The 13,859-nt window shown below is 33.4% G+C and overlaps 1 protein-coding gene and 1 pseudogene across 1 annotated transcript; both read right to left on the reverse strand.

Annotated features, from left to right (window-relative positions):
- Window positions 1-100: 100 nt before the first annotated feature.
- Window positions 101-4,628, reverse strand: LOC110686634 (50S ribosomal protein L12, chloroplastic-like). Its single transcript, XM_021863236.1, has 2 exons — window positions 4,470-4,628; window positions 101-1,140 (listed from the first exon to the last, which is right to left on the reverse strand). Exon 2 carries the CDS (start codon window positions 1,050-1,052, stop codon window positions 483-485), a length of 570 nt encoding a protein of 189 aa, XP_021718928.1. The 5' UTR covers window positions 1,053-1,140; window positions 4,470-4,628; the 3' UTR covers window positions 101-482.
- A 2,505-nt stretch (window positions 4,629-7,133) lies between these two features.
- LOC110686635 lies at window positions 7,134-9,855 on the reverse strand (annotated as a pseudogene).
- Between the last annotated feature and the right edge of the window lie 4,004 nt (window positions 9,856-13,859).

The following is a 13,859-nucleotide window of genomic DNA, read 5'->3' on the forward strand; positions in this document are numbered from 1 at the left end:
GGAAGGGAGGGGGTCGTTAAACAGGGTTGGGGAAGGGAGTGGGGTTGTTTGGTTGTGAGCTTTTTTGGAGCAAAAAGAGTTACAAAATAATACTCTTAACTACAGAACAAAGATAAAACAAGAATAATATTGGAGCACTTGTTGGACCAAAAAACTAAGAAGTGCCAAACCTGTTCTCAAGGGTACTGATTTGATATTTTCTTCCTAGTTCTTAATTCTTATTGTTAAAGTCAGGACTCGTTGGACCAAAAATATCAATAATATTCAGAACTTAGAAGAAAATCCCAGTTACAAGCACATTGGACTACAGCACAACTAACCAACACCATTAAGTCCCAACGAAAAATATGCCAAACTACTAATCTCTTCATTTCTCGTAGTAGCCGGAACAATTGCTGTCTATTAGAAGCGTAAAAAACACCAGAAGCTCCTGAAACCTATCCATTTTTTTAATGGGTTTTTCTTTCTGTCTTTGTTCTGTTTCACTCCATTATTGCAGCTCCTCCAGCAGCCTTTATTTTCTCAATTATGCCTTCTGCCTCTTCTTTTGTGAGCCCCTGTTTAAGTACTACCGGTGCCTTTTCCACAAGCTCTTTGGCTTCCTTCAGTCCTAGACTGGTCAACGCCCTGACTTCCTTGATCACCTTAAGTTTGGAAGTAGCATCAAACTTCTCCAACTTCACGTCAAATGCAGTTTTTTCTTCCTTTTTCTCCTCAGCCTGAGTGTTGGTTCCAGCAGCTGCAGCACCCAAGTCTAAGCCTTCTGTTGAAATCTTCTCCAATTTAGGATGTTTGAGTATCTCTCTGAGTGCTGGACCAATTTGAGCTCGTTCTTCAGCCGTTAGGGTAATAATTTGCTCTGCTAACTGATTGACTTTTTCCGATGGTGCTGGTCTTGATCCATATGGGTCGTAGACTGAGGGATATTTGTACTTTTTAGGCTTGGTCTTCTGAGCTACGTCAGTTTGCAGACAGCGAGCTTGAGATAAGATATACTTTTTTTCAAACATAGACCTTACATGTAAGTTTCTTAAATGCTTAATGAAATGCATATTCCACCAGAGATTTAGGGAACGCAAGAAAAAATCTTCACAATAAAAAAAGCTGCCTCTTTGGAAGTACAAACACAGCTGATCTAACCTGAGAAGGAACAGCGGAAAACACAAGGACACAATATCACAAATACAATAATAAGTCGTGGAAAAGATATAAAGAGATTAATACTTTAATAGGCATTGCATCTTAAAGTGTTCACAGACTTGTCTAGCAGCAAACTAAAAATATTCCCAACTCAAAAACTAATGAACTTTCAGATTCGGCTAGAGTTCAAGACCAAACAACTGCAGGTCCAAGGCTCGGCTCAAGCAAGAACTGAAGTACTTTTTTTATCTATGTGTGTGTTTTTAATTCGTTTCCCCCAAATTATGTCCTTCTCATTCAGATACAGCAAAAGTACAAATAATTCCTAGTTTCCTGCTTCCTGCTTTTGATTTAAAAAAATTTAACATCTCCAGAAAATAAAATCATAAACATTAAAGCCTCAAAGGCATCATATGTTCCAATTAGTTCAAAGATCCCTAGTAAATGAGAATACTACCTCTGTTTGACTGTTTCATATTATGTGCAACAAATGAGCTTACACAGAGTCCTAGGCAAAATTTGTTTGTGAGTATTGAATGGAGAGAGAAAGATAATAATGCATGTGATTAGGAGAGAGATAGAGAGAAATGACAACTTTAAAAGAATTCTTCCCTAGTTCAAAGATTCAAAGCCTCAAAGGTACGAAAAATAGGACGAAAGATGCTTTATGTTCAGGGCAAAGACAGTGGCAACAAAGTCACTATCATAGTGGTGTTAAATCTAAGCAGACGCAAGGCATAGATAATTATAAGCTGTTTCCTTGCCGAGCCAGTAGGTTGTAGGCCATTCACAAATGATCAGCATATATGGCACTTTTTAGATTGAGAAAAAGAGTACAAACTCTTGGGTTGTGCGAAGTCAATGTTCACCTCGTCAAAGATGTAGCCTGGTAATGCAAATACAAAGATGCAAATAAATATAAATAGAATGAGGTATAAGCCTCCTACAAATGCAATCAGATGTTCCCCTCCACCACTTGGCTAATGCAAAGTTAATTTTGATGCAGCTGTAAACTGTAAAGGATCGAAAGTGTGGATTAGGCCACACCAAATGAAACGAGGTAAGAGATATTTTAGTGACTGCTTGCAAGATGAACTTGGGTACACCACTGATCAGTGAACCCTCCTAAAACTCTGCAGATAGAAGCAAGAAGCAGAACCAGATTACGTTGCACCTTCAATATAATACACTGCAAATTACCAGCTTCAATTTCTCTCCTAAGATCGACATCCACACCAATTTTTCCACATTTAAAAAAAATTCTCCTCATAAGCCTCTAACATAATATTGACTTCCTCCCAAAAAGGAAATTAAGGATCTTTTTATCATTGCCAAACACCTCTTTGAGTAGTTGAAGGCTTAAACTGAACAAAAAGGAATATATAGACCAACATCAATCGTTGAGTAAAGAGGGGTATCACGCATTGAATAGGCGACAGTGTACTTCAAATCATCTATACTTCAAACTTTAACTGTAGCAAACAAAGCCTTTTACATATATTGACCCTCTTCATCGCATAGTGACCCTTAAACAAACTAAACACCCTTTTTCAGATCTAGTAATCTTTTTGTATTAAAGTAACTCTATTCTCAGAATTCTGCCTAAAGTGACCCTCTGACTAAGAAGGGTCGCTCTATCTCAAAAATTTACGAAAAGTAACATCCGGTGACCTTTTTCTAGTTAAATCACATTATCATTCAATACACAAGATACCAAGGTTGCAACAAACGATATCTGCTTTATTCATCCATTGTGAGTTTCTCTCATAATTGTCATTAAGCATTGTTGAGAGCAACGTTACCTAAGTCACTAACAACTCCCCCCCCCCAACACACACACACTCACACACCATGTGAATTGGGACGAGGTCCACTGTTGGGTCAGTTTAACACAATCACTCAGCAAATTGCGTTTCTAGTATCCGTCCATGTACCACAACATAGGTAACACTGGTTGAGAGCAATCTCTTTGTATTAGACTAAATAATACTTAAATAAATCTATAACAAACAAATGTTAACTAGACAGCACAAACAGGGGAATGTTGCAAACCATACTCAAAAGTATAATTTTCATAAGCCATACAATAAAAGCCCCAAAGAACTAATAACTAGTAACTGTAACATTATTAGTTGGAATTATAGGTAGTTAGTAGGAATGTCACATAAAAAACATCATAGATCACAAGTTTTTCACCATTAGCAACAAGCCATATAAATGCTCCTTCTGAATAGAAATTACACAGCAAGAACAGCAAACAGCAGTCGACATATCAAAGAGCATTATTGGACAGAAGATCCAACATTCTCACATGATAAAATAGTAACAAAATCATAGCTTTTATCATTACCATCAATCAATAAAAATAAAAATAAAAATAAAAGTAACCCCCATTTTAGCCAACTCAAATTCCTATAGCAGGTTCGATGTTCTACAGAATAACAATGGGGCATCTACTTTCTTCCTCTCCAAATCCCCCTATGCTTGCCACATATCATCACCATCACCCACACTATATTCAGCACACACCTCTTCTGAAAGATCTCACATTCTCACAAGTCACGTCACTCTACCAACGAACCTACTCCCATGCGACGAACACCATTTTGAGAGCTCAAAGCAGGAGAATTCCAATTAAATTGCATTGTTCATAAACGGAAACGGAGATAGGTTCTTGAAAATTCAAACCCCCAAAAGAACTTAATATCAACATAAAACACAACTTGCACAAAAAAGAATTATAAATCACAGTAAGCCATCGTTAAACAAAGGGAAATTTAGTTCTATCCGAAAACAAAAAATCGAAAAGATCCAAGCTGGGGAGCTCTTTACACGTAAAAGCAACTAAATTCAACACCCAAATAACCAATTTACAAATACCATTTTAATCCAGTCTGCTTTAATTAGCTAGCATTCATCCAAACATAACCCACTTTCTAAAACACTCTCCCATCCAAAATATCAGTAAATAAATTCCTGAAAACTAATTAAATCCAGTTTCTAATTGACAATTACTCGTCTAATTGTAAACCAAAATAAAGCTACAGGTTACCAAATGAATTGATAGATATATCTAATGACACTTGGGCTCCATTTTCATAGTTCCGTCCTAGCATCAAAGGGTTTTGCAACAGATTATCAAATATCCTTCTCGCTTAATGAATAGCAAAATTCTAACATTGCTATAATCTTTCGGTAATTAAATTATAAGCAATAGTTCTATTATCCACCTTAGAGAAACCCTAAATTGAATTAAAATTAACGATAAACACACAGATTGTAAAATTGATTTCGATGATAGAATTTAAAAAATAAAAAATAAAAATTACCTAAGAGAAGCTGCTTCAATGGAGGAGAGGAAGCTCACTAGCCGCTTTAACGGAGAATTCAGAGTACGCTTCAATGGAGGAGAGAAAGTAGGAGAGTGCCCGTGAAAATGCCCCAATATCCTATTACTCCGTAGTTTACTTTGAGCAAGTACTCAGTAATCCGTAGTAAAATTATTTTATTTATTTCCGTTGAAAAAAAAAACAAATAGCCATTCTTATGGGTTACTTCATTAGTGTTATATTTCGTCTTAATCACTCTTATAGTGATTTCTCTGTCGGTATTACAGGATTACTTGTTTAGTGGTGTAGGGGTTACTTAATCAGTGTTATAGAGGTTATTTTGTTCTTTTACAAGCAAGACATGATATAGTCAACTGTACACAAAACGCACTGTTTAAAATACTTACGTAGTATTTTTATTACGGAGTATTAGCTTTGATCTAAATTTTTTTTTTTTTTTCTAATCTGACTCTAGCTTGACCTTACATGTACGCTAATTTGTAAGGAAAAAAAAAATAAAAAAATTCTGAACTTATTTTCCCTAATATCCCACAGTCCTTCCTACCCCTATACAACTTGTATTCTATATTTGAATTGGTACATCACTTTGAATGACGCACGTGCTAATCTACAACCTTTAACCATTAATATCATTAATTATCCATTAGCAAAATTAATATGAAGTAAAAAATGTAACCTTCTTTTTATTTTTACAAAAACAAAGTTAACATTGGGGAAAATACATTATGGCTAATATAACAAAGCTTTACACAATAACATGTGCATTATATATATAAGAGTATAAATTTAAGTCAAAGTTGGTGTGTTAATAGTGCAAAAGTAAATTAATACACATATTTAGATATATAGTGAGTATGTATCTTCACGGGTTGAAAACTTGTTCATAGTTGATAATACTCACAAAGTTAACATTGGGGAAAATACATTATGACTAATCTAACAAAACTTTACACAATAACATGTGCACTTATATATATGAGTATAAAATCAAGTCAAAGTTGGAGTGTGAATAGTGCAAAAGTTAAACTGGTACACATATTTAGATATGGAGGGAGTATGCATCTTCACTGGTTGAAAACTTGTTCATAGTTGATAATACTCGTACAACTAACCGCTCTACCATGTCTAATAGTCACTTCTACGACTACATTTTGCACTTGAGTTAGTTTTTTTTGGGGGGTTTCCTATACTCCATCTTATTCATTTCGTCTTTTAAAACATTTTGTCTTTTTAATCAAATACTGCACTCAGTAAACCATACCATTCTATTAATTATTGTCTTACTAGCTAAATAAAAATTTATAGAAATGGCTACAAATCATTAATGACAAAGTTTTGCACCAAAATGAATGAAACCTAAAACTCCATTTGAAATGTGTTGCATCAAATATACAAAGTAATATATGAATTTTGAATTTTGCTCCTACTCCATTTGTCTTGAATCATTTGCCTCATTTAAGTTTCATTATTAAATGTGTCAAAACTCAAAATAGTTGTTTCATTTTTTTTTATTTTTTTTTTTTGTCAACTTATTTCTCTCCATTGACATTTAACTAAGAGGCCCTTTTCCACACAAAAATTCATTTGATCAAGGAAATAAATTGAATTATAGAAGTGACTCTACTAAAACGTTATCTTGTGAAAAATGGTAATGCACACAAGTAATGTCCGCCAATTATTTGGTAATATATGACACCCCAAAACCTATACCTCAAATCTCCTTAAAATCAGTGTGTAAGTGTTTAAGGACTCAAAATTTCATCTACGCACAATGTTTGAATTGAGATGTCACAAAACAATACTCTTGCATAGTTGCATAAACTCACAACAGATTCTATTTAGCAAAATAATCAAGGTTCAATCATTTTAAAATTTGTTAAATCAACAACAATTCAACTTATTATATCATTCAAAACTCAAAAGGAAATCATGTAATTCGTCCCAAATGATTATGATTTAAAGTGGATCTATAGGCTGGGGTTTGTCTTTTGACCCTTTGGCCCAACTAATTCACTTTTTGGCATTATCTTGTAGCATGCTAGAAAGACTGAAATTAATGGTTTACAAAACCCAAGATATTTGATAGATCAAACCTACAGTTGTACAGGACCATTTACAAAATTTGCGCAAATACTACATTTTTCTGGATTTAAAGTGTTTTTGTAATCACATGTTATTATGCTTTTGTACTCCTGATGAGAATTTTACTTTCTCCTTTCTGAAATTCTTGCTTTCTCTTTTTAATTTCCCAGGTTTCAAACTCTAACCACATTTAGGTCAAGTTACTTTTGTATTTAATTTAATTAATTAATTATGTGTTGTAGTAGTAGTTCCCATCATTATCATGTTCCCTAGCCGCGAAAAGAAAATAAAGGTTGCATGTTGTATGCCAAATACAAAATTATAAAGACGGTATTCACACCATCCCACAATACCATGTTTATTTCTTTTAGACATATTTGTCAACACACACCTTTAACCATCAATACTTTTAATCATCCATTAACAAATATCATCAAAATTAAGCATTTAAAATGTACGTCTATACTTATCAATAACATTATTTAAAAATATGATCAAAATAAGATATTGCTTGTGAGATAGAAATTAAAGGACTATGCAATGTAATGTTGGTGCATTAATTTAAATTGAGTATTAAAATATAATATATATTACACATATGTATATATGATATGCCCTCGTGTGACAAACAAATCCCAACAACCTAAGTTTGTCTTCCGATCCAACCAATCTAACGTAGACAACAAAATTGAATAAAAGCAAATTACATGGACTAATAATACTACTCTAGCTAAGGCATGCTATTATAGTGTACTCCCTTTTTGACTTAATGAAGCTCCCCTAAGTCCCATTCACATTATCATGATGTCTTCTTGCTATTCAAATTGGAGTACATCCATGACCCAGGCCACGTCTATATTACATGCATTTCATTAACCTTGCTCTTGAAAAAACTCGAATTCACATAGTTACCGGATTGGGTTAATCGATACTATATTGCAAAGAAGAAAAAAAAAATAATAATAATAAAAAAACCTAAGTTACGCTATAAAGCGTTTTAGGGACAAATTATGAGCATAATATTCTCAACATACATCAAAGTAGAATCCGTCATGATTGTTTTTTTTTTTTAGACAGGTCATCGTAAGTAATAGATATAACGATATTAGATATCAAGTATGTAAAAGTTAAGTACGACGTATTACTAAGATACTCATCATGAGCGCCCTATCGTATGCAAGCTCCCTTGGTGTGCTAGACTAGTGAATTAGTGGTAGGAGATTGAAAACCGCCACCCATCAAGCCGGTCCACGAGCCAAGACTAGCACCATTACTATTCATGTTGTACCCAAAAGATGAGTCCTTGCCACCATTATGGTCAGAAGTTGTAGTAGTAGTAGTAGCAGCACAACCTTGGTCTTGCCAATCAAGGGACAAAAGCTTAGGGTTAGGCTTCACATCTACCCCACTTTGATGATGATGATGATGATGATCATTATTGTTCCCATCATATGGGAGCAACAATCTTTGATCCATGAAGCTAATTCCTGAACTTCCATCATGATGATGATGATGCATATCATTAGTATTAGACACTCCAAAAGGTGATGAATTAGAAGAATAAATACCACCAAAAGTAGTAGTATTATTACCATTATACCCTCCAAATCCACCCATTAGACCAAATTGTTCACTACCATTAGTAGTATTACCCCCCATAAAATCATGCCCTCTATTCCCTCCTCCTACTAAACCCTCATACTTGCTTTCCATAAAATCAATAGGCCTCATTAGACCACCACCCTCCATGAAACTCCCCCACCGGCGAGGCTCATTTGCGCGCCGATAAGGTTAGCAAGGTGAGGTGGGAATTGCACTTCATGAGGGAATGAGAGGTGGAGGTCAATAGGGTTGTTAGGGCTCGAGTTGGGTCCAAGGATGGAGTTACTACCACCATGATGAAGATGGACATTCAAGGGTTGGTTTTGTTGGTCATTGTTGGATTTTTTCGAGCTCGATTTCTTGTTCTTTCTACAACCACCTCCAACAGGGATGTTCCTTAGGGTTCCTCCCTTAGTCCAATACCTCCTACAAGTCTTGCAGAAGTACCTAGGCTGTGAGAGGCTGTAGTTGTTGTAATAACAAAATTTGGTGTGAGTTGAGTCACACCTTGGGCATTTCAGGTGTTGGTCATGTGGTGGCCTTAGCCTTCTCTCCATTAATGCCGGTCCCGTCCTTGACGAGCATGCTGCTGCTAGCATACACTCTGTTGTTGTTGTTCCTCCTGATGGCGAGGAGGATGAGTCTAGCCCTGTTGATATTTCCTCCGACATTGTGCCCTGCTAGTACGTTCATATAACATATTGAGTACCGACTATAATACCTCTTTGTTGCAAATAATAAGAAACAAAACTAACGCAAGCAGTATATATGTACGACTCTACGAGTATCTAGGTGAATGAGACTCCACCACAATGACAGAGAGCGCTAGCAATATCATAAACTTAATTAGTGTACATAAAAAAGATTATTTATAGTAAATTTAGTTAAACTACAACCAATTAAAGTTCAGTATATTAAGTACAAGAGCAAGCTTATCACAGATGCAACACATATGGGAAAACAGCATAAATTACACCAACATTTAAAAATTGAGTACTAATTATTCCATTAAGTAACATTAAGCTGTTAAGTAACCTTGCTTCTTATTCACCTTGCTTTACCTCTTTAGAATAACAAGAAAATTTTAACAAGTTTAATTATACTTGTACTAATTAAATACATATGTAGTACATAATAATTGAGAGTTCAAATTTCTTCATATCAACATCTTTAAACAAATGTATAGAGAAATGATAAAATAAATTTATAACACAACATTTAAAATAGTGAAAATGTAGGTGATACCGTGTTATAAATTGACCTATATGCTAATTACCATATAGTATTGGTTAATTATGAAAAAATTTATGCATGAATAAAAATTAAATGTATATACCTGAAGCCAGTCAGATGAATCCATGCAAACTTGCAAAGAAGAATGCGCCATCATCAAATAATAATTACTTATAAAAGATATATGTAATCTCTCAAATTTTGAAATTAGCCAAATTATTTAAGCTTGATTGGTGAATATATAGTAGTACAGTATTAAGAAATAGTTAGAGAGAGAAAATTGAAGAAGAAGTATAGAAAGAGAAAGAAAGAAGAAGAAGAAGTGAGGAAAGGTGGGAGGTATTGAGTGGGTTTGGTCGTGAATAAGAAGGAAGAAAAAGGTGAGGTTTTGGGGTTAACATCATCATTATGGCCCACTTAACTATCCTTATATTAGCTGCTCCTATTTTTATGTATTATGTACTTGTATTATACTATTATATATTCTCATCAATCATGATAATTTCAGTAGTTTTCACATATATTTTGTATATAAAAGCCACTTAATTTATTCCCATGATCTTATTATACGACTACAAATCTACAATTGTAACGTTTCTCTCTTTGCTAGCTCTATAGCACTTCCGGTACATGCATGTTATTAGAGTGTTATTGTGTTCTACTTGTTTACTTAGTCTCTAGTGAAGCAAATCGAGCTGCTAATTGGATTAAATAATTAATGTAGGCAAATGGTTTTTTATAGCTCGATTTATAATATGATCCACTTTGTTTCATACAATGGATGATGATAGTTAAATAACTAGATAATCTTTAATTACAAGAGTTATATAAGATTTTATATTCTTTTACTACTATTTTTATTCAAAAGTTTATGTAGTTTTCCAAATATCATTATCGTAATACATAGTGAATAGTGTATGTTTACAAGCAATAAAGTAAGTGCAATATGTATGTAAACAATGCTTAGAAGGATGCTCAAAGTAAATGCAATTACTATATACGGATTTTACATGGAATATTTACCCATATATATGCTTGGATTGGGGATAATATATTAAGGGGGTAATAAAAGTCAAACTTGAAAAAACATAAGTAATTAGCTAGAGGTGTTATTGTAGGAGGTAAGATGTTTATAAATGAAATAAGATAATTGTTCCATGAAGAAAAGAGAGAGATAGAAAAATTATTATCCTCATAACGAGGGTAATAGTTACACACCCTCCTCTAGTGTAACTAATACCCCCAAAATGAGCCTCTTTTTAACCCTCATACCTCACCATTACTACATAATTTTTCTTACAAGCACACCATCACTATTTCCTCCTTCCCTATATTTACTTTCATTTTGCTTAATTTGATTTTTATTACCTTTTTAATACATTTTCCTCAATATAAACATGTCCTATAGGTAAGTTATTTTTGTAATGACAAAAATCCAGGCTAACTCTCTCCTCTTAGACCTCTATTGTATATATATATTAGGTTAATCCCTCATACTCCCTAAATTCCTATTTTTTGCCCCATTTGACTGTGCACGGTCCACAAAACTCGTCTTAAAACCTCCATATCTTTATTTCCATAAATGTAAAAATTGTAAAAATGTGATACTAATAAAATATGCAATGAGACGAATATAACAAGACTACTCATGACTATATTATCTTTTATAGATTAGCGGTAATTTATGGTCAAAATTTTAAATTTAACCCAGAAAATGACAATGGGGCAAAAATAAAGAGACCGAGGAAGTACAATGAGACACCTAGTCTTATCTCTTTTCTTATACAGGTATAAAGGAAGTAATTAGGATATAATATGTACCCCAAGTCCCCAATTATACCCTTAATATGTCTAACATGCACATTTTACGGCATGATTCATTTAGAGGGAATGAACACATGAGGTAACAATATGGTAAATGACAATTGTTCAAAGTCAACTAATTCTAATTGCTCTGTTTTATATTAATCACAACATGCAATTTTTTTTTTATATAAGTTTAAAATCAAAGCTTTTTTGCAGTTAAACTATTTTATACTCCCTCTATTTCATAAAATTCTTTTCATTTTCATATTATCTATTCATAGGCCCTATTCTTTTAAGTTGTTCTACTCTGCTATGCAATGTGTTGAAAGCTCTGCTCTGTTGAAATTTGTTCTACTCTATTAACCCTTATACTACTCTGTCAAAAAGCTCAAAAGAACAGGGTCATACTCGTATAACTTAAATTTGAAAATAACAAATTTTCACGGACTACTCCCTTAATCTTTTAAATTATATATTATTTTAAAAGAACAAAACATAATATTGTCATCATCATCTAATTTCAAAGTACCCCACTTAGAACGCAGGGTCCAAGGACAGGCAAATTAGGTGGTAATGATAGATATGGTGTGACTGTCCCAGATATGAGTAGCCCCTCTAGGGACCTTAAACTACGGTGTTCTTCGAAGCGTCGGCGGTGTGACATCTTTTTTGTTGGGCCCCCTATTTTCTTGTCCCTGTCCCAAATAATTCCGGTCTAATCTCTTGGGCCCCACTTTCTTACATCACCTTGACTCACCTTTGTTATTTTTTTGACGGCTGCGATGTCTTCATTATTACTTACAGTGTGAAGCTGATTCGTACGATTATTAACTTCACATCACACCACTATCCAAATTAACTAAACGACATGCATAGATTACACACACACATTAACAAAAATTATTCTTTGGTCTTTAGACGGAGTAATGTTCAGGTTGAAGTCGTTGAACTGAACTCACAAAAGTGTTTACAATTTTACAAATCGCATGTTTATGAAAATTAATTTATTTTTTCAACAATGTTTTCATATTTTGACTCGTATTCGAACTCAATCGTTTCATGTCTTACAAATTAGATTTTGTATATGAGTGCATGATCTCACGCATTCAACAATTTGAAAATCAAAGAACATATCCGATTCGTATCTTAATGCATGTTACATGTTATTTTTTCACAATGTAATTTGCTATGTACGAGCATTAATCACAAATTCATAATCAAATGTTCGAGGACATGATGTGCATTTTATACGTCATGTCATTGAGCGTAACATCACTCTACTTCACCTTAATTAGTCCTAACTCCTAAGTCTTTATTCATTAATAATCCATAGTGAAAACATCACGAACACAGAAAAAATACAGGTGGATGCCTAGCTAGGTGCAGTGAATAACTTCTCATTTCTCCACAATAGAGATACAAAAAAAAAATCATGTGTAGCTTTCGATGACATTTATCTAGATGCGTCTTTATATGGAACTTACGAAATGCAATTTTACAAAGTACTCAATACTCTGTATATTATTTGTTAATCATTTTTAAAATGTATCAAAGTAACTATATTTACCCGTCTAATAATAATCCATTATTATAATTAAATTTCTTACTAAGAAAAACGTTGGTATTAAGACTTAAGAGTGCAAGTGTTTTCAGTGGTTAAAAATTGTACTCGTAGACATAATATTTATCGTTCATAGGCTTACCCGAAAGAAATTTTGGTGGTCGTTGTCTGACGTGACTTGAGCAAGCGCATCCAAGAAGAGAGAGAATATTTTATCTGATGGGCTCCTCGTTCTTCGATAAAGAAACAGAGCCCAAATGACCGACCCAGGAGGGCCCAATTTTGTGGGGCCCTTATGGTCGCTTCTTACAAGCAAAGGATATATTCTCTCTTAAATCACGTGCCTTTCCACTTCACTCAAACTTCTTCCATTAACACGTGATTGGCTCGCCAAATTTTCAACTACGAGAATCAAACATTAGTTCATATACGTATGAAAATATGCACATAATCAAATATGCAAATGGTGACGATAGCAAGTTAACAACCATAAGTTTATAGCATTTCAAGAAAAATAAAAATGAAAATCAAATAATTTTCCATTTTTTAACCTGTCAAATTAAGCTTTATTAATTGTATTATAATTGTTAATTTTTCTTTTTTTAATCACTTCAAGTATATTACGCAAAATCAAATTATATTTTTAAAATGTATCTGTATGTGAAAACTATTTAAACAGACTAATTTGGGAATTTAAATAATTCAGGTGTACTGTACCACCTACAAATGTATGTAGGATAATGTATTAGGGGGTATGTGTAGAATATAGAATATAAAGTTACGAGTATATAAAAGTTATGATTTTAGTCAATTTACAACTATTCTTACTTGAAAATAAAATAAAATCAAATGTGACATGATTTCTTATTAATCAAAAGAGTAAGGTCGTTACAAATAATTTAGGGAGGGATCATATCGAACTAGCTCCTTTAATGAAGGGTATTCCCTTTGTTAATTAAACAATAGAAAAACTAAATTAACATTTCTATAATTTATGTGGCAGCTATTCGACAAATTAACAAGATTTTTTATTTTTTTGAAAAGTATGACAAATTAATAAGATAAGAATAGCATAAGTTAATTAT

Source organism: Chenopodium quinoa, unplaced genomic scaffold (genome assembly GCF_001683475.1).
Source record: "Chenopodium quinoa cultivar QQ74 unplaced genomic scaffold, ASM168347v1, whole genome shotgun sequence".
NCBI lineage: Eukaryota > Viridiplantae > Streptophyta > Magnoliopsida > Caryophyllales > Amaranthaceae > Chenopodium > Chenopodium quinoa.